Here is a 26267-nt window from a genome sequence, read left to right as displayed (position 1 = left end):
GCACCCTTTCCGCAAAATTGCGGAAAGGATGCGGACCCATTTTGCGGACGTGTGAATGGAGCCTTAGGGCACATGCACATGAACTTATTTTTTTTTCCATTGCCGGACCCTTTTTTTTTCTTGCGGAGCTCATGCGGAACCATCCTGGGTCCACCCAAAATGTTACGCCATGTGCATTCCGTTTCCATATGTCCGTTCTGCAAAAAAAAAAAATAGAAGATGTCCTATTATTGTCCGCATTACGGACAAGGATGGGACTGTCCTATTAGGGGCCAGCTGTTCTCTTCTACAAAATACAGAATGCACACAGGCGTTCTCCGTATTTTTTGTGGATCCATTTTTAACAGACCGCAAAATACATAAGATCGTGTGCATGAGCCCTTAATATCATCATATGTAGTCATACTGACCCATAGGATAACAACGCTTGCCAAAGATCCCCCCCCCCATTCTTGCACAACCCATTTAAACTCCTAACAGTCACAATAAAATTGGGAAAACACTCCCAAAAATTAAACTTTTTTTAATTGGAGATTTTTAATGTGTGTCTGCAGTAAATCTTGTTGGCGCACAACTCAGAGGAGACTATTGCATTTTTAACCCCTTAGTGACATAATTGCAGACTTAAGGACCAAAAATGTTTTCCCCCTTTGTGTTCTAGCAGTCATAACTTAAAAAATAATAATTTCTTCCAAATTTTTTATACATTTTTTATTTTGCAGGATTCATTTTAGTTTTTTTAGGAACCATTTTGGGATATGGAGATAGATATATAAATAAAATAAAATAGAGCAGCACTCCGGTATAGTAAAAAAAGAAAACTGTTTATTCACCCAGTGGTGACGCGACGTTTCGGCTCAAACATGAAGCTTTTCTCAAGCAAGCTTCATGTTGGAGCCGAAACGTTGCGTCACCACTGGGTGAATAAACAGCTTTTTTTACTATACCGGAGTTCTGCTCTATTATTTTTTTTTATTATCCTGGGACGCTATTCCTATTGGAGCTTGCACCCAATCTTCAAATCTAAAGGTTGGTGCAATAATAATATTATTATTATTATTATTATTAATTTCATTTATAGGGGGAAATATAAAAAAAATAGCTTTTTTTACATTATTTTGTGGAATTTACTTACGGTGTGCACTGTGTGGTAAAAATAATTTTATTCTGTGGGTCCCTACAATAATGATAATGCCCCATTTCTATATATTTTTACAAATTTTTCCTCCTGCAGCTGCTCTACCTCCTCCTCCAGACTGAAGTGGGTGGGCTGCTTTAGCTGCGCATGTCTCTGGTTTGGTACCAGCTAGAGATATGTTTGAAAGATGGCATTCCAAGCAATGCCAGAATGAAAGTAATATCTCCAAAGTGAAAGTAAAAGCAGGTTTTACCTGCAATTATTCCCAACTCAAATTCTAACAGTGGTATCTCCAGTTTAGCTTGGGCTAATGATGGTCATGTGTGAAAGCCTGGAATGCCAGCTTTCAAACAAGACCAGTTCCATGCCTCTAGCTTCTACCATTCAGGAGATGATAGCAGCTAAAGCAGCACCCGCTCCTCACTTCTGACCGAGCTCAGCTCAGGCAGAATAGTTAGGTATACAAAAGACTTAAAGGGCTTCTGTCACCCCCAAACAGCAATTTTCAGTATTGGACTTAATATAATTGCTAATGTACGCAGAGTCCATATATGCCCCTCTTACCTCTGGCTGTGCTTTAAATTAATTAAAAATAGTACTTTTGCGATATGCAAATTTCTTCACTACCAGCAAGTTGGGCTGACTTGCTGGTAGCCTCCGCATCCTTTGTCTAAAAAAACGCCCCCTCCTCCACTTGATTGACAGGGCCAGCGAGCGCTCTCCTCCTTCCGCTGGCCCTGTCTGCAGCTGAAATCCCGCTCCTGCGCCATACCGGTCCTCATTCGGTGCAGGCGCTCTGAGAGAAGGACGCTCGCTTGGCTGCTCCTTCCTCAGTGCGCCTGCGCCGATGACGTCAGCCCTACACCCGGAAGAGAGAGCGGGATTTTTAGACCGAGGATGTGGCGGCTACCAGCAAGTCCGCCCAACTTGCTGGTAGTGAAGAAATTTGCATATCACAAAAGTACTATTTTTAAAGAATTTAAAGCAGAGCCAGAGGTAAGAGGGGTATATATGGACTCTGCGTACATTAGCTATTATATTAAGTCCAATACTGAAAATTGCTGTTTGGGGGGTGACAGAAGCCCTTTAAATATTTTATACAACAGAAACCCTATGCGTGACCAGAATCACCCCCTACACAGAAATGTACACCCAGTTCATGATAAGAACAAAAATAAGAATCAGATATACCAAAATAGATACATGTACATCAATAAAAACAATTCAGAGCTCTCCATGGAGATAGCTAGGCAAAGGCTTCAGCCTAGCAGGGAGCCCAGTGAGGTCACCGGCACTAATGGCCGGGCTTTAGCTCTGCCCTAACATGTAAAAAGGCTAAAGCCGGCCCATCAGTGCTGGTGCAGTCACCAAGCTGACTGCTAGGAGGCAGCCTCTGCCTAGCAGGGTAAAAAATATAAACAAACAGCCCTTGCCCTGTGCGATACTTGAAATGCTCATATCAGGGGGGCTGCTGGGTGAAAATGGGAATATATCCAGGTTCAGCTGTGAACCCGGAAAACCCCTTTAAGGTGCCGAATGTCTGAGCTAAGGGTGTGCACATCCCTGCCCCACATGTATTGCCAGCTTCCTCAGGGGGACTTAAGCTACAACTGTGGCTAGAGTTATATATACATATATACACTCACCTAAAGAATTATTAGGAACACCATACTAATACGGTGTTGGACCCCCTTTTGCCTTCAGAACTGCCTTAATTCTACGTGGCATTGATTCAACAAGGTGCTGATAGCATTCTTTAGAAATGTTGGCCCATATTGATAGGATAGCATCTTGCAGTTGATGGAGATTTGAGGGATGCACATCCAGGGCACGAAGCTCCCGTTCCACCACATCCCAAAGATGCTCTATTGGGTTAAGATCTGGTGACTGTGGGGGCCATTTTAGTACAGTGAACTCATTGTCATGTTCAAGAAACCAATTTGAAATGATTCGAGCTTTGTTACATGGTGCATTATCCTGCTGGAAGTAGCCATCAGAGGATGGATACATGTTCTTATTCTGTTTACGCCAAATTCGGACTCTACCATTTGAATGTCTCAACAGAAATCGAGACTCATCAGACCAGGCAACATTTTTCCAGTCTTCAACAGTCCAATTTTGGTGAGCTCGTGCAAATTGTAGCCTCTTTTTCCTATTTGTAGTGTAGATGAGTGGTACCCGGTGGGGTCTTCTGCTGTTGTAGCCCATCCGCCTCAAGGTTGTGCGTGTTGTGGCTTCACAAATGCTTTGCTGCATACCTCGGTTGTAATGAGTGGTTATTTCAGTCAACGTTGCTCTTCTATCAGCTTGAATCAGTCGGCCCATTCTCCTCTGACCTCTAGCATCCACATTTTTGCCCACAGGATTGCCGCATACTGGATGTTTTTCCCTTTTCACACCATTCTTTGTAAACCCTAGAAATGGTTGTGCGTGAAAATCCCAGTAACTGAGCAGATTGTGAAATACTCAGACCGGCCCGTCTGGCACCAACAACCATGCCACGCTCAAAATTGCTTAAATCACCTTTCTTTCCCATTCTGACATTCAGTTTGGAGTTCAGTAGATTGTCTTGACCAGGACCACCCCCCTAAATGCATTGAAGCAACTGCCATGTGATTGGTTGACTAGATAATTGCATTAATGAGAAATAGAACCGGTGTTCCTAATAATTCTTTAGGCGAGTATAGATATATAGAGAGATTCGCTCTGGTAAACCGGATAAGAGGACGCAGTATAGAGGCACCAACCAGTTTGTAAACAAAAAGTTCAGTGTTTATTCACACGTTAGAAAGATCACAGAAAAAAAAAAAAAACACAGTTTCGAGGAAAAAAAAGTCACCTTGCAGCATTGGTATCAGTTTACACCATGCGGGCTGTTCTGCCAACAAGAGTCCATCAGCAGGCTTTAGTCTGCCTTTTTCCCCTCACATGGGTCTCAGCCCTCCACAAGCCTCAGATCCCAATACAGAGATTCCCTCTGCATGAAGCCAGCTGTCTTTTAAAGGCAGCTAGGCGTTAACAAAAACTCGGACCAGCACCTGCTATCCAGTCCGGTGTTTGACCTTGCCTGACTGCTAATTAGTCCAGCAGCACACACTGGGAGGAAAATACCTGCCTCCACATACAATTCCCTTTAGGCCTCATGCACACGACAGTTGTTTTTCTCAGCCTCCGTTCCGGTTTTTTTGCAGATAGGATGGGGACCCATTCATTTTATTGGGTCAGCAAAAAAATGCTGATAGTTCATCCGTTTGTGTTCCGCGTCCGTTGTCCGCGTTTCCCTTCAGCAAAAAAAAAAATAGTGCATGTCCTACTTTTTCACATTTGCGGACAAGGATAGGCATTTATTACAAGGGATCTGTGGAAAAAAACGGATGCCGCATCCGTTTTTTTTGCGGACGCAAAAAACAACTGTCGCGTGCATGAGGCCTTACTGTGTGACATATATATATCGCGATTCGATTATTTTTTCGATATATCGTGCAGCCCTAAATATATATATATATATATATAATATATTAGGGCTGCACGATATATCGAAAAAATAATCGAATCGCGATAATCGCCAAATGCGATATGGCGATTTGGCCGACCCAAAAATGATGCGATTATATATGAAGGGGCCCCGCGCACATAACTGGATTTGTGTGTAAAGTATTTTACTACTGTCTGAAACAAGCTCTCTCCTATTGAGAAAATGGCCAGCCTCTGTACTCACTTTCACTATGAATGCACTGCAGCGAGCTGGCCGGCGCGTGACTGACGTCACTTAGTTACGCTCCTGCTTCCTGAATTAAGTGGGAGGAGCGTGCTAAGTGACGTCAGTCACGCGCCGGCCCGCTCGCTCGCTGCAGTGCATAGGGTGGATAAAAATCAATGATTTGTTTTAAAAACATCAAAAAATATAAGATTTTTTTGATTTAAATCTGATTTTTTTAATATAAAATGCTTTTTGAGGAAAATATATTACCAACCAAAGGTTATTCCATCATGAAATAAAGATTAGTTTTTTAATTATGTAGAATAAGGCTGTACGTAGACTCCCATATTGTTGAATGGATTAGGCAGTGGCTGAGGGAGGGACAACAGAGGGTTGTAGTCAATGGAGTATATTCAGACCAAGGTCTTGTTACCAGTGGGGTACCTCAGGGATCTGTCCTGGGACCCATATTGTTTATTATATATTGCAGAAGGCCTCGATGGTAAGGTGTGTCTTTTTCCTGATGACACAAAGATTTGTAACAGGGTTGATGTTCCTGGAGGGATACACCAAATGGAAAAGGATTTAGGAAAACTAGAGGAATTGTCAAAAATCTGGCAACTAAAATGTAATGTTAAGTGCAAGATAATGCACCTGGGGTGTAAAAACCCAAGAGCAGAATATAAAATCAGTGATACAGTCCTAACCTCAGTATCTGAGGAAAGGGATTTAGGGGTCATTTCAGAAGACTTAAAGGTAGGCAGACAATGTCATAGAGCAGCAGGAAATGCTAGCAGAATGCTTGGGTGTATAGGGAGAGGCATTACCAGTAGAAAGAGGGAGGTACTCATGCCGCTCTACAGAGCACTAGTGAGACCTCATTTGGAGTATTGTGCTCAGTACTGGAGACCATATCTCCAGAAGGATATTGATACTTTGGAGAGAGTTCAGAGAAGAGCTACTAAGGCAGGGCTCGACAAATCCCAGACGCCAGGTCGCCATGGCGACCAGGAATTTAGTCCTGGCACTTGGGTATTTGTCAGCCCGTTTTCAAAGGTGCCCGGGCGATGGGTGCGGAGCTGCCGTTCTGTCCGGAGGCAGCACCGTGTGAAACAGCTCCGTCACTGCACACAATAGCAGAGACGCTGGCAGCAGGGAGGGGAGGGGCTCGGGAGGAGTGTAATCTGATCCTAGAGTGGAAGCTGCTTCTGCCAGGCCCTCCCCTCCCCGCCCACCAACCAATCAGAGCTGAGGCGAGGCAAGCACTAGCAGCTCTAGGTCACTGACACAAGTACAGGAGGGAGTCTAGAAAGAATCGAATGAGTCTCAGGTTAAAAGAATCTAAAGATCCGATTAGTTAGTGACTCATTCGATTCTTTGAGTTAAAAGAACAGTCAGTCAGACTCTAGAACAGGTTACACTGAGGCTGTCGGCTAATGCTTTTGTTGCAGCAGTGATAAGATTAAGGGACAGGAGCAGAGAGATAAGAGAAGTGACAGATGACACACAGTTTAGATTAGTTTGAATTAACCCTTTAGGATCAAATTGGCTTCTCAAGGAGATCTATATGTTAAAGGCATCCCTTCTTCTGTCTCATTCAGTTGCTATATAACTATAAGGGTACTTTCACACTTGCGGCAGGATGGATCCGGCAGGCTGTTCACCCTGTCGGATCCGTCCTTCCGCTGTTTCGCCGGACCACCGCTCCGTCCCCATTGACTATAATGGGGGCAGAGCTCTGGCGCAGCACGGCAGTGCATGGTAAAAGGCCGCCAGACTAAAAGTACTGCATGTCCAACTTTTTAGTCCGGCGGCCTCTCACCGCGAACTGCCATGCTGCGCCGGAGCTCCACCCCCGTCCCCATTACAGTCAATAGGGTCCGGGGACGGAGTGGCGGTATATGTAACATGGTATACAGCATTATTGGGGGGCTCTATGGAAAAGGGGGGGGGGGGGGGGAGCACTATGGGGGCACCTACTGCGGGCTTTATGACGCGGCTCCGCCTGGCTCCTAACTTTTTTAGCTGGCTCCTAGATTCCAAGGAAATTTGTCAAGCCCTGTACTAAGGGCTCTTTCACACTTGCGTTCTTGTCTTCCGGCATAGAGTTCCGTCGTCGGGGCTCTATGCCGGAAGAATCCTGATCAGGATTATCCTAATGCATTCTGAATGGAGAGAAATCCGTTCAGGATGCATCAGGATGTCTTCAGTTCCGGAACGGAACGTTTTTTGGCCAGAGAAAATACCGCAGCATGCTGCGCTTTTTGCTCCGGCCAAAAATCCGGAACACTTGCCGCAAGGCCGGATCCGGAATTAATGCCCATTGAAAGGCATTGATCCGGATCCAGCCTTAAGCTAAACGTCGTTTCGGCGCATTGCCGGAGCCGACATTTAGCTTTTTCAGAGTGGTTACCATGGCTGCCGGGACGCTAAAGTCCTGGCAGCCATGGTAAAGTGTAGCGGGGAGCGGGGGAGCAGCATACTTACCGTCCGTGCGGCTCCCGGGGCGCTCCAGAGTGACGTCAGGGCGCCCCAAGCGCATGGATCATGTGATCGCATGGATCATGTCATCCATGCGCATGGGGCGCTCTGACATCATTCTGGAGCGCCCCGGGAGCCGCACGAACTGTAAGTATACCGCTCCCCCGCTCCTACTATGGCAACCAGGACTTTAATAGCGTCCTGGCTGCCATAGTAGCACTGAACGCATTTGGAAGACTGTTCCGTCTTCAAATGCTTTCAGTACACTTGCGTTTTTCCGGATCCGGAGTGTAATTCCGGCAAGTGGAGTACACGCCGGATCCGGACAACGCAAGTGTGAAAGAGGCCTAAACTGGTACATGGATTGCAGGATAAAACTTACCAGGAAAGATTAAAGGACCTTAACATGTATAGCTTGGAAGAAAGACGAGACAGAGGGGATATGATAGAAACTTTTAAATACATAAAGGGAATCAACAAGGTAAAAGAGGAGAGATTATTTAAAAAGAAGAAAAACTGCTACAAGAGGACATAGTTTTAAATTAGAGGGGCAAAGGTTTAAAAGGTAATATCAGGAAGTATTACTTTACTGAGAGAGTAGTGGATGCATGGAATAGCCTTCTTGCAGAAGTGGTAGCTGCAAATACAGTGAAGGAGTTTAAGCATGCATGGGATGGGCATAAGGCCATCCTTCATATAAGATAGGGCCAGCGGCTATTCAAAGTATTCAGTATATTGGGCAGACTAGATGGGCCAAATGGTTCTCATCTGCCGACACATTCTATGTTTCTATATGTGTAATTTTTTTGGTAAATAAATTCCATTAATCCATTCACAATGTCAAGCTCTTCCAGAGGTTTTTGTAAGATTATTGGGCAGTTTCTCTGCCTACAATATGTTATCACAGATGCTTGGTTTACTTTTGCAGTTCTCAAAACTGAATTTGACTCAGCAGAGATCACATGCCTCTTCTTCACAGCAAAAATGTTATAACAACATGAACAGAGTTGGGAAAAATACCTTAATCCTAACTTCTACAAACCTATGAATGCGCCATCCACAGATCCCCCACAACAGTGCGCCAGCCACAGATCCCCCACAACAGTGCGCCATCCACAGATCCCCCACAACAGTGCGCCATCCACAGATCCCCCACAACAGTGCGCCATCCACAGATCCCCCACAACAGTGCGCCATCCACAGATCCCCCACAACAGTGCGCCATCCACAGATCCCCCACAACAGTGCGCCATCCACAGATCCCCCACAACAGTGCGCCATCCACAGATCCCCCACAACAGTGCGCCATCCACAGATCCCCCACAACAGTGCGCCATCCACAGATCCCCCACAACAGTGCACCATCCACAGATCCCCCACAACAGTGCACCATCCACAGATCCCCCACAACAGTGCACCATCCACAGATCCCCCACAACAGTGCACCATCCACAGATCCCCCACAACAGTGCATCATCCACAGATCCCCCATAACTATGTCATACCCAGCCGCGTCAACGGCTCATATGGGAAAATCCAAGCAAATAGATCTCTAGCACAATTCCCTTAAAATATCGCATTGCATATCGTTATCGCAATTTTTAGGGCCCTAATCACAATCGCACAAAATTCCCATATCGTGCAGCCCTAAATATATATATATATATATATATATTTTATATACACACACACATACATATATACATATATACACACACTGCTCAAAAAAATAAAGGGAACACTTAAACAACACAATGTAACTCCAAGTCAATCACACTTCTGTGAAATCCAACTGTCCACTTAGGAAGCAACACTGAGTGACAATCAATTTCACATGCTGTTGTGCAAATGGGATAGATAACAGGTGGAAATTATAGGCAATTAGCAAGACACCCCCAATAAAGGAGTGGTTCTGCAGGTGGAGCCCACAGACCACTTCTCAGTTCCTATGCTTCCTGGCTGATGTTTTGGTCACTTTTGAATGCTGGCGGTGCTTTCACTCTAGTGGTAGCATGAGACGGAGTCTACAACCCACACAAGTGGCTCAGGTAGTGCAGCTTATCCAGGATGGCACATCAATGCGAGCTTTGGCAAGAAGATTTGCTGTGTCTGTCAGCGTAGTGTCCAGAGCATGGAGGCGCTACCAGGAGACAGGCCAGTACATCAGGAGACGTGGAGGAGGCCGTAGGAGGGCAACAACCCAGCAGCAGGACCGCTACCTCCGCCTTTGTGCAAGGAGGAACAGGGGGAGCACTGCCAGAGCCCTGCAAAATGACCTCCAGCAGGCCACAAATGTGCATGTGTCTGCTCAAACGGTCAGAAACAGACTCCATGAGGGTGATATGAGGGTCCGACGTCCACAGAGGGGGGTTGTGTTTACAGCCCAACACCGTGCAGAACGTTTGGCATTTGCCAGAGAACACCAAGATTGGCAAATTCGCCACTGGCACCCTGTGCTCTTCACAGATGAAAGCAGGTTCACACTGAGCACATGTGACAGATGTGACAGAGTCTGGAGACGCTGTGGAGAACGTTCTGCTGCCTGCAACATCCTCCAGCATGACCAGTTTGGCATTGGGTCAGTAATGGTGTGGGGTGGCATTTCTTTGGAGGGCCGCACAGCCCTCCATGTGCTCGCCAGAGGTAGCCTGACTGCCATTAGGTACCGAGATGAGATCCTCAGACCCCTTGTGAAACCATATGCTGGTGCGGTTGACCCTGTGTTCCTTCTAATGCAAGACAATGCTAGACCTCATGTGGCTGGAGTGTGTCAGCAGTTCCTGCAAGACGAAGGCATTGATGCTATGGACTGGCCTGCCCGTTCCCCAGACCTGAATCCAATTGAGCACATCTGGGATATCATGTCTCGCTCTATCCACCAATGTCACGTTGCACCACAGACTGTCCAGGAGTTGGCAGATGATTTAGTCCAGGTTTGGGAGGAGATCCCTCAGGAGACCGTCCGCCACCTCATCAGGAGCATGCACAGGCGTTGTAGGGAGGTCATACAGGCACGTGGAGGCCACACACACTACTGAGCCTCATTTTGACTTGTTTTAAGGACAATACATCAAAGTTGGATCAGCCTGTAGTGTGTTTTTCCACTTTAATTTTGAGTGTGACTCCAAATCCAGACCTCCATGGGTTGAAAAATTTGAGTTCCATTTTTTTATTTTTGTGTGATTTTGTTGTCAGCACATTCAACTATGTAAAGAACAAAGTATTTCAGAAGAATATTTAATTAATTCAGATCTAGGATGTGTTATTTTTGTGTTCCCTTTATTTTTTTTGAGCAGTGTATATTTGTTGGGAGTTCAGGGCAGCACACCTTGTGAAGCAACTTGTAGCAGTGGGTGCCAGCGGTATTGCACTTTACCAAAGTGATGATCAATAAAAAATAAATACACCGCAGCATTTCCAGTAGGTGAAAATAGTGGGATCCTTTTATTCACCCATGCAACGTTTCGATCCACTTGCTGGGACCATTTTCAAGCACTGTGCTTGAAAATGGTCCCAGCAAGTGGATCGAAACGTTGCATGGATGAATAAAAGGATCCTACTATTTTCACCTACTGGAAATGCTGCTATATATATATATATATATATATATATATATATATATATATATATATAAAATCATAGACATGTGTTTTAAAGACCCATCATCTCTCCTTAAATGTCAGTTTTAGGATCTACTTGCAATTACCATTTGTTGAACTTCTGTTTCTATGACGTATTGTGCCATTCCTGTATTATTCCCGCCAGCAGTCTGCAGTAAAGGTACTGCTGGGTGTTACCAGTAGTGGGTGTGTCTGCTGGTGTCAGAGTGTACTCCCCCAACTAGTAACACCCATCTGTATTACTGAAAACTGCTGACCATTCATAAACTTCCAGCACAAATAACAGAGGAATGACACAACAGAGAGCCAAATGAATAGATCCTCGCGAACTGTTATTACATGGGGCATGCAAGTAGTTACTACAGCGGCCATGACAGGAGAGGCGACAGATCCTCTTTAAGAGGATGAGAAGCCAGGGGATGTTTTCTATATAATATGCATAACTATTCCATTATGAACAATCTCAATCCATGTAAGTCCAGTACTACAGAAAGCGAACTCTTGGGATAAAGAAATACAAATCCATTTAGGGCTCACTCTCAATAATAATGATTTCCTTTAATGACAATTTGACCAAATCTCCAAACACGGTAACAGCAGCTTTCTATCAGTGCACATTCCTTGTACAGCTACAATACAGGCTTTGTGCGCACATAGGAGATTCCGCAGCTGCTGCTTGTTCGACAAAGACTTTTTAGAGAATATTTATTATTTATATAGTTTTTAAAGCACTGCATATATAAGGGGGAATAAGAGGGGAGGTACACTGCTTTATATTATTAGATATCATGGTGTTCAAGTGCACTTCCTAGTAGTGCTCATTGGTCAGACTGGGAGGGGGATCTTTTTTTTTGTTTCAGCAATTGCTCCTAAAAGTGCACCTAATGGAAATAAAAATAAATAAAAAAAAGTGTACCACTGGCTGCAACAGTAACATACGTCAGTGGAAAAAAAGACTAAATAGTAAGTCCTGATTAAACCCTACCTTCTAATTTTGGCTAGAGATGGCTACAGAGCAGTTTTGCAGGTGAGACTGCTGTTCTGAAAAAGCGTGCGTCCATTTAAAGGGGTTGTCCGGGTTCAGAGCTGAACCCGGACATATCCCCATTTTCACCCAGGCAGCCCCCCCCCCCTGACTTTAGCATCAGAGCAGTTCATGTTCCGATGCTCTCCTTTGCCCTGCGCTTAATCACGCAGGGCAAAGGCATTTTCTGGAGTTCCAGTGACGTACCAGGCTCTCTAAAGGGCTGCCAGGCGGAGGTTTCCACCCAGCAGTGAGCCCGGCGACGTCACCGGCACTGATGGGCGGGCTTTAGTGCTGCCCTAGTATGTAAAACGTCACCGAACACACTGCTAGGCGGAAGCCTCCGCCCGGCAGTGTGTTATTGTAAGTAAAAGAGCCCTTGCCCTGCGCGATCCAGCGCAGGGCAAGGGAGAGCATCGGAGCATGAACTGCTCCGATGCTAACATCAGGGGGGCTGCCTGGGTGAAATTATGGCTATGTCCAGGTTCAGCTCTGAACCCAGACAACCCCTTTAATCAATCAGCCTATGTCACTATGTGTATCCCTACCCTAAGGGTGCCATTACACGGCTCCTAGCAGACGCAAGTAGCGCTTGCGATGAACGGCTGAATGCCAGGCTACACCTGGGCTTGCAACCTGAAACATTGGCAAGTCAAAGTGCAGCCAGGAATTAGCCGTAAATCACATGCATGTAACAGCTCCCTTAGGCTACATGCACACGACCGTGTTCCAACCCCTCCCGCCCCGCATACAGCAGGTCCGCAATACACGGGCACCGGCCGTGTGCATTTCTTATCACAGAGATGCGGAACGGGGGCACGGATCGTAACCCCACGCCGTGCCTCCGCACGGCAAAAAAGTAGCGCATGCACTACTTTTTTGTGCTGCGGACCGTCGGATGCAGATCGCAGACCCCATTCAAGTGAATGGGGTCCACTATTCACATGCGGCTGCCCCACGGTCCGCAGCACGGGCACGGAGCCCTAACGTTCGTGTGCATGTAGCCTTAGGGACAGCCTCATGTTCAGGCTTTTGATGCAGTTTCTGAAGCCAAAATCAGGTGTGGATCACAAAAGGAGAGATTAAAGGGGTTGAATCATCTCAGACATTGGTGGCTATCGCTCATCTCATATACCCATCAGAAATGAAATGGTTCCGGCTGTAGCAGCCTTAGGTGAACTTACAGATTGAGGAGGACCTTTTCCACTGCTTCTTCCCCTGCAAACAAACAAAAAGAAGTGTTAAAAAAAATGTGCGACTATTGCACAGTAGATCCAATTTCTAATCAAATACATGCAGTACATGCAGTACTAACAAAAAGTGAAAATTACAAGCAGGTTTTGTCAGATTCGGATTTAATCCAAACAGATAAGACTACTCACACACTAGCGTTTTTGCTGGATCCGTCATGGATCAGCAAAAATGTTTCAGCCATGATAATACAACCATCTGCATCCGTTATGAACGGATCCGGTTGTAATATCTTAAAAATAGTCAAGACGGATCACGAACACCATGTAAAGTCAATGGGTGACGGATGCGTTTTCGATTGTGTCCGAGAAAACGGATCATCATGACACGCAATGTAAGTCAATGGGGACGGATCTGTTTTCTTGGACACACATCGCGGCTTGCAGCGTTATTCTGTCTGCGATGGGGACGCAACCAAACAGAACGGAATGCATTCTGGTGCATTCCGTTTCGTTCAGTTCAATTCTGTCTCCATTGACAATGAATGGGGACAAAACGGAAGCGTTTTACCTCGCTTTTTGAGATCCTATGACTGATCTCAATACCGGAAAGGGAAAGCGCAGATGTGAAAATAGCCTAAGTCAATGCATGGCTGTACAAAACCAGGCCGCAATGCAATTGAACTGGTTTTGCCTCCTACCCTTTGAGCTTCCAGTGTCAGTATGCAGTGCTTAATGTGTAGACCTATAGACCTGAGGATAGGTTATCAACACTGTTGCACTGCAAAACCCGTTTAAAGTTGAATTCACAACACTTTTAACGTATACAAAAAACATATATATTTAACATCACCATAGAGTTCTATTGTAAAAAAAAAATTATATATATATCTTGAGGAAGGCTCTTGTGAGCCGAAACGTCGCAAGTTTGCCATACAATGGGTGAATAAAAGTCTTGCTTTGTATCCCCAGCAGCTGAGAGCTGCGATGTAACCCACGGCATATGCCCCCCCTGCTCTGTACCTTGTATACCGCCCCCTGCTCTGTACCTTGTATGCCTCCCCCTGCTCTGTACCTTGTATGCTCCTTGTACCGCCATCCTCCCGGCCGCTCGCATCTCGCTCCTACGCATGTGCGAGATTTCATGCGGCCGACAGCAGGATGAAGAGGATCGCGATGGTGAGGAGCGGTGGCGTCCAGAAGCAGGAGAGGTAAGTGAGTTTTTTTATTTTATTTGCACTGGGGGCTGATGGCTGACATATAGGGGTTGATATGGGGGCTGCTGGCTGAACATATGGGGGCTGACATATGGGGAGTTGATCTGAGGTCTGTGACATTGGGGGTCTGATTGGGGCTGTAAGCTGATGTCTGATTAACTTTGGGGGTCTGATTGCTGGTCTGACCTGAGGTGTAATGGAAAATATTTTTTTCTTATTGTTCTCCTCTAAAACCTAGGTGCGTCTTATAGGGCGAAAAATACCGTAATTATTTTTTTTTATTACTGGACTCTGCAGGATACAAGAACGTGATGAGCTTTTGTATCCTTTTTCTTTCTAATGTATACAGTCATGTGAAAAAATTAGGACACCCTTTGAAAGCATGTGGTTTTTTGTAACATTTTTAATAAATGGTTATTTCATCTCCGTTTCAACAATACAGAGAGATTAAAGTAATCCAACTAAACAAAGAAAACTGAAGAAAAGTCTTTTCAAGATCTTCTGTAAATGTCATTCTACAAAAATGCCTATTCTAACTGAGGAAAAAGATAGGACACCCTCACATGTATTCCCTCTTAAATTGGCTCAGATCTCACACAGGTATATCACACCAGGTGCACATAATTAGTAGATCGTTACTCTGCATGTTGAATGAGGCTTGCCCTATTTAAACCTCAGACATTTAGTTTGGTGTGCTCCTGACTGTTGAAGTGAGAGTGAGCACCATGGTGAGAGCAAAAGAGCTGTCAGAGGACTTCAGAAAAAAGATTGTAGCAGCCTATGAGTCTGGGAAGGGATTTAAAAAGATCTCAAAAGATTTTGAAATCAGCCATTCCACTGTCCGGAAGATAGTCTACAAGTGGAGGGCTTTCAAAACAACTGCCAACATGCCCAGGACTGGTCGCCCCAGCAAGTTCACCCCAAGAGCAGACCGCAAGATGCTAAAAGAGGTATCCAAAAACCCTAAAGTGTCATCTCGAGAACTACAGCAGGCTCTGGCTACTGTTGATGTAGAAGTACATGCCTCTACAATCAGAAAGAGACTGTACAAGTTTAACTTGCATGGGAGGTGTGCAAGGAGGAAACCTTTGCTTTCCAAGAGAAACATCGAGGCCAGACTGACATTTGCCAGCGATAAAGTTGACAAAGACCAGGACTTCTGGAATAATGTTCTTTGGACAGATGAGTCCAAAATTGAATTATTTGGACACAACAGCAGAGGACATGTTTGGCGTAAACCAAACACAGCATTCCAAGAAAAGAACCTCATACCAACTGTGAAGCATGGAGGTGGAAGTGTCATGGTTTGGGGCTGCTTTGCTGCAGCAGGACCTGGTCAGCTCACCATCATAGAATCCACGATGAATTCTACTGTGTATCAGAAGGTGCTTGAAGAACATGTGAGACCATCAGTTAGAAAATTAAAGCTGAAGCGGAACTGGACCATGCAACATGACAATGACCCAAAACATACTAGTAAATCAACCAAAGATTGGCTGAAAAAGAAGAAATGGAGAGTCCTGGAATGGCCAAGTCAAAGTCCAGATTTGAATCCCATTGAGATGCTGTGGGGTGACTTGAAAAGGGCTGTACGTGCAAGAAACCCCTCAAACATCTCACAGCTGAAAAAGTTCTGCATTGAGGAGTGGGGTAAAATTTCCTCAGACCGATGTCGAAGACTGGTAGATGGCTACAAGAACCGTCTCACTGCAGTTATTTCAGCCAAAGGAGGTAACACTCGCTATTAGGGGCAAGGGTGTCCTATCTTTTTCCTCAGTTAGAATAGGCATTTTTGTAGAATGACATTTACAGAAGATCTTGAAAAGACTTTTCTTCAGTTTTCTTTGTTTAGTCGGATTACTTTAATCTCTCTGTATTGTTGAAACGGAGATGAAATAACCATTTATTAAAAATGTTACAAAAAACCACATGCTTTCAAAGGGTGTCCTAATTTTTTCACATGACTGTATGTCAAATGGTGACATAAAACGTGATGTCAGCCCACCCTTAATGCATACTTTTTTTTTTTTTTTTTAAAGGGAACCTGTCACCGGGATTTAGGGTATAGAGCTGAGGACATGGTTTGCTAGATGGCCACTAGCACAGCCGCAATATCCAGTCCCCATAGCTCTGTGTGCTTTTATTGTGTAAAAATCAGATTTGATACATATGCAAATTAAGATAAAGGAGTCATATCTTACTTGTGTGACCAGAGAAGAGTCATATTTTCAAAGTTCTGACTCCTCTCAGGTTAATTTGCATATGTATCAAATCGGTTTTTATACACAATAAAAGCACACAGAGCTATGGGGACTGGGTATTGCAGATGTGCTAGCGGCCCTCTAGCAACCCATGTCCTCAGCTCTATACCCAAAATCCAGGTGACAGGTTCCCTTTAATAACATACTTTATGTAGGGCAAAATGGTGAGTGAACCCAGCCTATCAGATATGCTTGTGTAGTTGATCATGTACATTATCCTCCATTTCTGATTTATTTCCATCATGCAGCACTTCCTGTTGCTCTTTTCAACCAAACCCATGATGCACTTCTTTCTCTCCCACAGCCCCAGCACCGCCCAGCTAGTTTATAGCCCCTCCCACCCAGTTAGTTACATAGACACTCCCCTATCACTGCCCCTAACACCCAGCTAGTTACATAGACACTCCCCTATCACTGCCCCTAACACCCAGCTAGTTACATAGACACTCCCCTATCACTGCCCCTAACACCCAGCTAGTTACATAGACACTCCCCTATCACTGCCCCTAACACCCAGCTAGTTACATAGACACTCCCCTATCACTGCCCCTAACACCCAGCTAGTTACATAGACACTCCCCTATCACTGCCCCTACCACCCAGCTAGTTACATAGACACTCCCCTATCACTGCCCCTAACACCCAGCTAGTTACATAGACACTCCCCTATCACTGCCCCTACCACCCAGCTAGTTACATAGACACTCCCCTATCACTGCCCCTACCACCCAGCTAGTTACATAGACACTCCCCTATCACTGCCCCTACCACCCAGCTAGTTACATAGACACTCCCCTATCACTGCCCCTAACACCCAGCTAGTTACATAGACACTCCCCTATCACTGCCCCTAACACCCAGCTAGTTACATAGACACTCCCCTATCACTGCCCCTAACACCCAGCTAGTTACATAGACACTCCCCTATCACTGCCCCTACCACCCAGCTAGTTACATAGACACTCCCCTATCACTGCCCCTAACACCCAGCTAGTTACATAGACACTCCCCTATCACTGCCCCTAACACCCAGCTAGTTACATAGACACTCCCCTATCACTGCCCCTACCACCCAGCTAGTTACATAGACACTCCCCTATCACTGCCCCTAACACCCAGCTAGTTACATAGACACTCCCCTATCACTGCCCCTAACACCCAGCTAGTTACATAGACACTCCCCTATCACTGCCCCTACCACCCAGCTAGTTACATAGACACTCCCCTATCACTGCCCCTAACACCCAGTTAGTTACATAGACACTCCCCTATCACTGCCCCTAACACCCAGCTAGTTACATAGACACTCCCCTATCACTGCCCCTAACACCCAGCTAGTTACATAGACACTCCCCTATCACTGCCCCTAACACCCAGCTAGTTACATAGACACTCCCCTATCACTGCCCCTAACACCCAGTTAGTTACATAGACACTCCCCTATCACTGCCCCTAACACCCAGCTAGTTACATAGACACTCCCCTATCACTGCCCCTAACACCCAGCTAGTTACATAGACACTCCCCTATCACTGCCCCTAACACCCAGCTAGTTACATAAACACTCCCCTATCACTGCCCCTAACACCCAGCTAGTTACATAGACACTCCCCTATCACTGCCCCTAACACCCAGCTAGTTACATAGACACTCCCCTATCACTGCCCCTAACACCCAGCTAGTTACATAGACACTCCCCTATCACTGCCCCTACCACCCAGCTAGTTACATAGACACTCCCCTATCACTGCCCCTAACACCCAGCTAGTTACATAGACACTCCCCTATCACTGCCCTGCCTCCCCATGTAAAGATTAAAGAAATATATTACAAAATTACAGATGGATTAAAAAAAAAATTCCCGGGTGATGTTGAACTCTGGAAAAACTCTTGGAAAAAAACACTAGTCTAGGTACCACTATCTCTTCATGGCAAAAGGTCAATGAAACACATGTCCCATTTGCTTACCTAGTTTGTTTTACCAGTTTCACTGGCCAACTGTACTAAAGAGAGTAACTATGCAATACAAGGCACTTCCTAATGTACTACCCATATTGCCTCCTTTGCTGGCTGGATTCATTTTTCCATTTTTCCATCACATTATATGCTGCTTGTTTCCATGGCTACGACTACCCTACAACCCAGAAGCGGGATACAGACTGCATACACATTCATTCATTTCGCTGCAGAGTGAACCTGAACTTACATCCTTTTAGTTTTAGGATGTGAAACATCCACAATGCAAGAACATACATTCATATTTATTTAAAGGGAACCCAGCTTCTCCATGAAGTGACAGACAATGCTGACCCATCCCAGAGTCACTCATGTATGGGGGAGGGTTCATAAATGGTGAATCCGCAGCAAATCCGCACCGTTGTGCAGTACCAGCAAAGTGAATGAGGTATGAAGAAATCTCATCCACAGGCTGCGAACAAAATCCGTGGCGTCACCTACAGTGCAGATTTGGAACCTAACATGTCAATTTATGCTGCAGATCTCCGCTACAGATTTCACCTTTTACAATGGGTGAAATTCTCAGCCATTTTTGCTGCAAACACTGCACACAAGTCATAATTTTTTTTTTCCTGTAGCAGTTTTTGCTGCAGAGCTATGGCTAAATCCACAGCAGACTTTACTGCTGCATTTCATGCCCTGTGCGTACATACCTTAACCACCTCACGACTGCCATACAGCTATATACGTGCTATCTGCACAAACCCCGTGCAGACAGCACGTATAAAAAACGTTATCACAGCTCTTTAAGGAAAGGGCAAGAGACTTTCTTGTAAAAAATAAAATAAATAAATATATATATACACCTATGAGGTCAAAGTGGTTAGTAAACCCATTAATAAGTTTTTTGAGGGATGTAGTTTCCAAAATGGGGTCAGTTTTTGGGGGTTTCTACTGTAGATGTGCCTTAGTATGCCTTCAAATATGACACGACACCCAAAAACCATTCCAGCAAAATCTGCTCTCCAAAAACCATATGTTGCTCCTTCCCTTCTGAGACTTGCAGTGTGTCCATACAGCTGTTCAAGAACATAAAAGGTTTGTTTTTCTAAACTGCAGCATCAGGGTAATATTGAGGTTTGTTTTGCTGTTAACCCTTGCTGTGTTATAGGAAAAATAGGATTAAAATTAAAAACCTGCACAAAAACTAAATAGTAAATTTCACCTCCATTTTCCTTTAATTATTTTGGAACACCTAGAAGGTAATCATAGTTTGTAAAACCAGTTTTGAATAATTTGAGGGGTGTTAGTTTCTAAAATTGGGTCACTTATAGGGTTACACTGGGTATTGAATTATCGATACGCAATCAATACTTTTGTACCCGTATCGATTCAATACCGGGATTTGCTATTTACGCAGACTAGTATCACTGAGAGAACATGGGCGCACCTGAGGGGTTAACTGAGGCGGGTCGCAGGGAGCAGTCATAGAGGCCGGGTATGGAATATGGCCGGCACCCGCAGCCTACATTTTTATTCAGGCAAACTATATTCATTGGCCACAGTCCCTCCCCTCCTACTCTTCTCAGTATTATATTAAATTGCCCCCCCCCCTCCCCCATCCATAGAATCAAAGTCATTGGTGGCAGTGGCCCCAGGGTCCTCCTCCTCATCCATTGGTGGTGCAGTGGCAGCTGTGGCTCCGATCGGATACCATGGCAGCCAGGATGCTGCTGAAGCCCTGGCTGCCATGGTAAGCTCCCTGCTTCTGTGTGCACAAAGCACAGGGCAGCAGGGAGAGTGTAAAGTCCTATTCACCCTAATAGAGCTATAGTAGGGTGAATAGACAAGGGCTTTAGCTAATAGTTCGCAAATAAACAGAAAAGTTTAACCCCCCCCCAAATATTAAAATTTTAAATCGCCCCCTTTCCTAATTTTACATTTAAAAATATAAACACAATAAAAAAATATATATTACATATCGACACGTCCGAAAACATGCAAATTATTAAATAAATATCTCTTATGCAGTGAATGCCGTAACAGAAAAAACATATAACGTTTTTTAAAAACACACAATTTACAATTTTTTGTCACCTTGTCCCCCCCCCCCAAAAAAGAATAAGGTAGGACTGTTCAATTATGGGACAGACGTTCCATAAAATGCGTAATGCACAAGGCTTCTTTTGTGTTTTTATTTTATTTGCATGGTATCGAGTATTGCAATACTTTATGGTATCGAAATCGAATCAAAATTTTGGTATCGTGACAACCCTAGTCACTTATGGGTGGTTTTTATTATGTAAGGACCTCAAAGTGACTTCAGAACTGAATTGGTCCTTGAAAAAGTTGGTTTAGAAAATTTTATAGAAAATTTGAAAAATTGCTTCTTAAATTCTAAACCTTCTAATGTCCTAAAAATAAAATGTAATTTTCTAAATTATGCCAACATAAAGTAGACATATAGGGAATCTTAGGTAAAAACTACCTCATGAGGTACCACTATCTGCCTTTAAAGGGATTCTGTCACCTCGTTTTAGCTTATAGAGCTGCGGACATGCACGGCTAGATCGCCGCTAGCATGTCCGCAATATACCTTTCCCATAAAGCGGTGTCCTTTTATTGTGTTTAAAAAATGATTTTAGATATATGTAAGTGAGCCTTGTAAGGTGCCCAAGGGGCTGCACTAACCTTCTTGGTGCCCAGCCACGCCACCCAGTGAAGGAGCCCAGCACCGCCTGCGTCCTCAGAATCTCCTCCTTTCTTCACAGTTAGATTGCGGTAATCTCGCTCTGCACGAGCTCGCACATGCGCAGTTCCTTCCTTGAGGCTGATGCCAGCACAGGGAAGGAACACTATACCGGCACTGCGCAAGCGCGAACTCGCACATCGCGAGATTACCGCAATGTAACTGTGAAGAAAGGAGGCGATTCGGAGGACGCAGGTGGTACTGGGCTCCTTCACAGGGAGCGTGGCTGGGCACCAAGAAGGTTAGTACAGCCCCTTGGGCACCTTAGGCCTCTTTCACACGGGCGTTACGGATTGGGGCCGTATAGGATGCGGGTGCGTGGCGGGGAAATCATGCAAGCGAGCACACAATTTCAGTCAGTTTTGACTGTGATTGCGTTGTTCAGTTTTTTCGGCGCGTGTGCAATGCGTTTTGCACACGCGTGAGAAAAAACTGAATGTGGTACCCAGACCTGAACTTCTTCAATGAAGTTCTGGTTTGGGTTAGTTGTAGTGCAGATTTTATTATTTTCCCTTATAACATGGTTATAAGGGAAAATAATAGCATTCTTTAATACAGAATGCTTAGTAGAAGGTCAATTGAGGGTTAAAAAAAAAAAAAAAAAAAAAACTAAAAAAAAAAATTTGCTCACCTCCTCCATAGCTGCCGATCTCTGCTACTTCTTCAGGACCTGTGGTGAAGTCACTGAGCTCATCACATGGTCCAATCACATGGTCCATCACCATGGTGATGGACCATGTGATGTGACGTCACCACAGGTCCTTTAGCCGGCAGCTCATGATCAAAGAAGCAAGAAGAGATCGGCAACTATGCGATCAAGGGGAGGAGGTGAGTTAATTTTTAATTTTTTATCCCTCAATCCACATTTTCCTAAGCATTCTGTATTGAGAATATGGTTGGGCGATATACTGGTGTTCACGATATACCGCGGTATTAAAAACCGGTGATATGGCGATATCGCCGTTTCCTAATTACCGCTGTATTTTGTGACGTCATCCAAGCGGTCATGTGCGCTGACCGCTTCAAAAACTGCGGCCGCCCGCCCCTTCATCATTACATACCAATTGTATCCCGCAGCGGCCGACCAGGCTCCTCCTCGCTTGCTCCCATGGTGCAGTCTCCGCCCACCGACGTCTAACGTCTGAATCAGATGACGCCCAGGCTGAGCAGCGCAGTACAGGAGAGAGTGGCAGGAAAGGCTGCCAGAACCCCCACAGAATTCACTTTGCCTGCGGAGAGAGACCCTATATATCACAGCTGCCGGACGGGCAGCTATTAAAGGAGTAATGTCTCTGCCTATCAGATTACCCCAATTATATGCCCTCTGTCCGACCTTGGCCTACTCAGTCCTTCATGCCTGCCTGCAACTAGCTGCTTGCTCCGCACTGCACATTGAAATAGCAGCCAGCAGGCAGGCAGGGAATGAGCCATCATGAGTCCCTCCCTCCCCCATGATATGACCAACAAGAAGGAATTACTGTATGGTGGTGGCAGCAAGGTCACATAGGTGGCCATAAGACATAGGAAAGGGGGGGGGGGGGCAGCACCTTGTGGCTGCGCTGCTGCCCCTGATGCTGTAACGTCTCCTGTTGTGGCTGCGCTGCTGCCCCTGATGCTGTAACGTCTCCTTGTGGCTGCGCTGCTGCCCCTGATGCTGTAACGTCTCCTATGGGGCCATTCACTTCTATGGGGCCTGCGTTGCGTGAAAAACGCACAAAATAGAGCATGCTGCGATTTTCACGCAACGCACAAGTGATGCGTGAAAATCACCGCTCATGTGCACATCCCCATAGAAATGAATTGGTCCGGATTCAGTGCGGGTGCAAAGCGTTCACCTCACGCATTGCACCCGCGCGGAAATCTTGCCCGTTGTTTAATTGGCTTACCAGGCTCATTCACATATCTCTAAAATCATTTTTAAACACAATAAAAGGACACCGCTTTATGGGACAGGTATATTGCAGACATGCTAGTGGCGATCTAGCAGTGCATGCCCGCAGCTCTATAAGCTAAAACGAGGTGACAGAATCCCTTTAATGAGTAGAAATTCAAATTGAGAAAATTGCAATTTTTCCAAATTTTCTGTAAAATTTGGATTTTCTATAATATAAAAGTAAAACATATCCACCCAAATTTAGGCTCCATTCACACTTCCGCAATTTCGTTCCACGGAACGGAATTGCGGACCCATTCATTTGCTGGGTCCGCAATTCCGATGTGCTGCCCGGACACGGAATTGCAGACCCGCACTTCTGGATCCGCACTTCCGTTCCACAAAAAAATAGAACATGTCCTATTCTTGTCTGCAATTGCAGACAAGAACAGGCATATTCTATTAGTGCCAGCAATGTGCGGTCCGCAAAATGAGGAACGCACATTGCCTCTTTCCATGTTTTGTGGATCCGCAAAACACATTGCGGACGTGTGAATGGAGCATTACCCCTAACATCAAGTACGATACGTCACGAGAAAATCTCATTATCGCTTGGATAGGTAAAAGCATACCAAAGTTATTAGCCCATAAAGTGACAAAATTTGCAAAACTAGGCCTGGTCACGAAAGTAAAAAGTGGCTTTGCGTTTAAAGAGTTAAATGTGCTCCTGTTTCTAAGAACTTACATAGTATAAACCAGTGAGGGAGCTGCAGTTGGGCTCAGACAGGGCTGACTGGCACTGAAATGGACAGCACCAATAACCCTCAAGGTTAGATAGGGGACCCCAGTGTTGACTGGCTGGGACTTTTTTTTATATACAGTGGAGAAAATACAGTAAGTATTTGATACACTGGCAATTTTGCAAGTTTTCCTACCTACAAAGAATGGAGAGGTCTAAAATTTTTATCGTATGTACACTTCAACTGTGAGAAAAAAAAATAAAAAATATGAAAATCACATTATATAATTAAAAGTGAACCCGTCACCTCCCAAAACCTGGCTGTGAGAGCCAGAATTCTTGCTGGTTGGTAGGTGATCAAATACTTATTTAATGCATTAAAATGCAAATGAAAGGGAACCTGTCATCTCCCAAAACCATCCCAAGTTGCCAGCCGTACCTGCGTGTAGCCAGCAGCGTGTTTCTGATGATGCCTTTCTTCCTGTGACTGACAGCCGGCAGTTTGGCAAAGGCAGCCGAACTCTTGTGCATAAGCGCTGTCAGTCACAGCGAAGGGGCAGGGAAGGGGGCGTGGTTACCGTCACTTGAAGCAAGGAGGACGCTGCCTCCGTGACTTCAGGCATGTGTGGAGAAGCGCGCCGGGCAGGGGATAAAACAATGTTTTCAGTAATTTTGCTGCATCTGCCTTCAGGAAGAAAGGCATCATCAGAAACACGCTGCTGGCTACACGCAGGTACGGCTGGCAACTTGGGATGGTTTTGGGAGGTGACAGGTTCCCTTTCATTTGCATTTTAATGCATTAAATAAGTATTTGATCACCTACCAACCAGCAAGAATTCTGGCTCTCACAGACCTGTTATTTTCTTTTTATGAAGCCCTCCTACTCTGCACTCATTAGGCTACTTTCACACTTGCGTTTGGGGTTCCGCTTGTGAGATCCGTTTGAGGGCTCTCACAAGCGGCCCCAAACGGATCCGTTCAGAATGCATCAGTTTGGCTCCGTTCCGCCTCCATTCCGCTCTGGAGGCGGACACCAAAACGCAGCTTGCAGCGTTTTGGTGTCCGCCTGGCCGTGCGGAGCCAAACGGATCCGTCCTGACTTTTACAATGCAAGTTAATGGGGACGGATCCGTTTGATGTTGACACAATATGGTGCAATTGCAAACGGATCCGTCCCCCATTGACTTTCAATGTAAAGTCAGGAGTCCCTATTAATATAACATCGGATGGTATATTTTAACTTGAAGCGTCCCCATCACCATGGGAACGCCTCTATGTTAGAATATACCATCGGATTTGAGTTAGATCGTGAAAACTCAGATCCGACAGTATAACACAGAGGCGTTCCCATAGTGACTATAATGGGGACGTTTCAAGTTAGAATATACTAAGAACTGTGGACAGAACTGCCCCCTGCTATAATGGGGACGTTTCAAGTTAGAATATACTAAGAACTGTGGACAGAACTGCCCCCACAGGGGGCTGTGATCCGCACAATTAACCCCTCAGGTGCGGCACCTGAGGGGTTAATTGTGTGTATCATAGCCCCCTGTAAGAGATCAGGTGCTGCCAGGCAGCAGGGGCCAGACCGCCCCCCCCCCCCCTCACTCCCCAGTTTTAAATTTATTGGTGGGCAGTGCAGCCCCCCCTCCCTCCACAGTATTAAATTCATTGGTGGCCAGTGCGGCCCCCTCCCTTCACAGTATTAAATTCATTGGTGACCAGTGCGGCCCTCCCTCCCTCCACAGTATTAAATTCATTGGTGGCCAGTGCGGCCCTCCCTCCCTCCACAGTATTAAATTCATTGGTGGCCAGTGCGGCCCTCCCTCCCTCCACAGTATTAAATTCATTGGTGGCCAGCTCCTCCTACTGGTAAGTGAAAGGTCTGTGCTATAAGCAAAGCGCCGCACAGACCTTTCACTTACCAGTAGGAGGAGCGCCCGGCCGGTCACAGACATCGCAGGTAAGTATAATGCTTCTAAAATTGCTAAGTAACCATGGCAGCCAGGACTGCAGTAGCGTCTTGGCTGCCATGGTAACCGATCGGAGCCCCAGCGATTAAACTGGGGCTCCGATTGGAACTCTCCGCTGCCACCAATGATGGAGGGGGTTGATTTTAATTAGGGGGGGAGAGGGGAGCCGCACTGGCCACCAATGAATTTAATACAGGGGAGGGAGGGAGGGGGGGCTGCACTGGCCACCAATGAACTTTAATACTGTGGAGGGAGGGAGGGGGGGCCGCACTGGCCACCAATGAATTTAAAACTGGGGAGGGAGGGGGGGGTCTGGCCCCTGCTGCCTGTCAGCACCTGATCTCTT

General features: G+C 45.5%; 1 protein-coding gene across 5 annotated transcripts in view; it reads right to left on the bottom strand.

Annotated features, from left to right (window-relative positions):
- Positions 1 to 26267, bottom strand: part of ATXN2 (ataxin 2) — a 160052-nt gene that overhangs the window by 113060 nt on the left and 20725 nt on the right. For all 5 annotated transcript variants that reach the window (XM_040416098.1, XM_040416097.1, XM_040416099.1 and 2 more), the window contains exon 2: positions 13148 to 13181. In XM_040416098.1, the coding sequence (XP_040272032.1) occupies positions 13148 to 13181 (34 nt within the window). The remainder of the gene's footprint in view (positions 1 to 13147; positions 13182 to 26267) is intronic.

This window comes from Bufo bufo, chromosome 2 (genome assembly GCF_905171765.1).
Source record: "Bufo bufo chromosome 2, aBufBuf1.1, whole genome shotgun sequence".
NCBI classification, from domain to species: Eukaryota; Metazoa; Chordata; class Amphibia; order Anura; family Bufonidae; genus Bufo; species Bufo bufo.
This window is presented reverse-complemented; position numbering and strand designations above follow the sequence as displayed.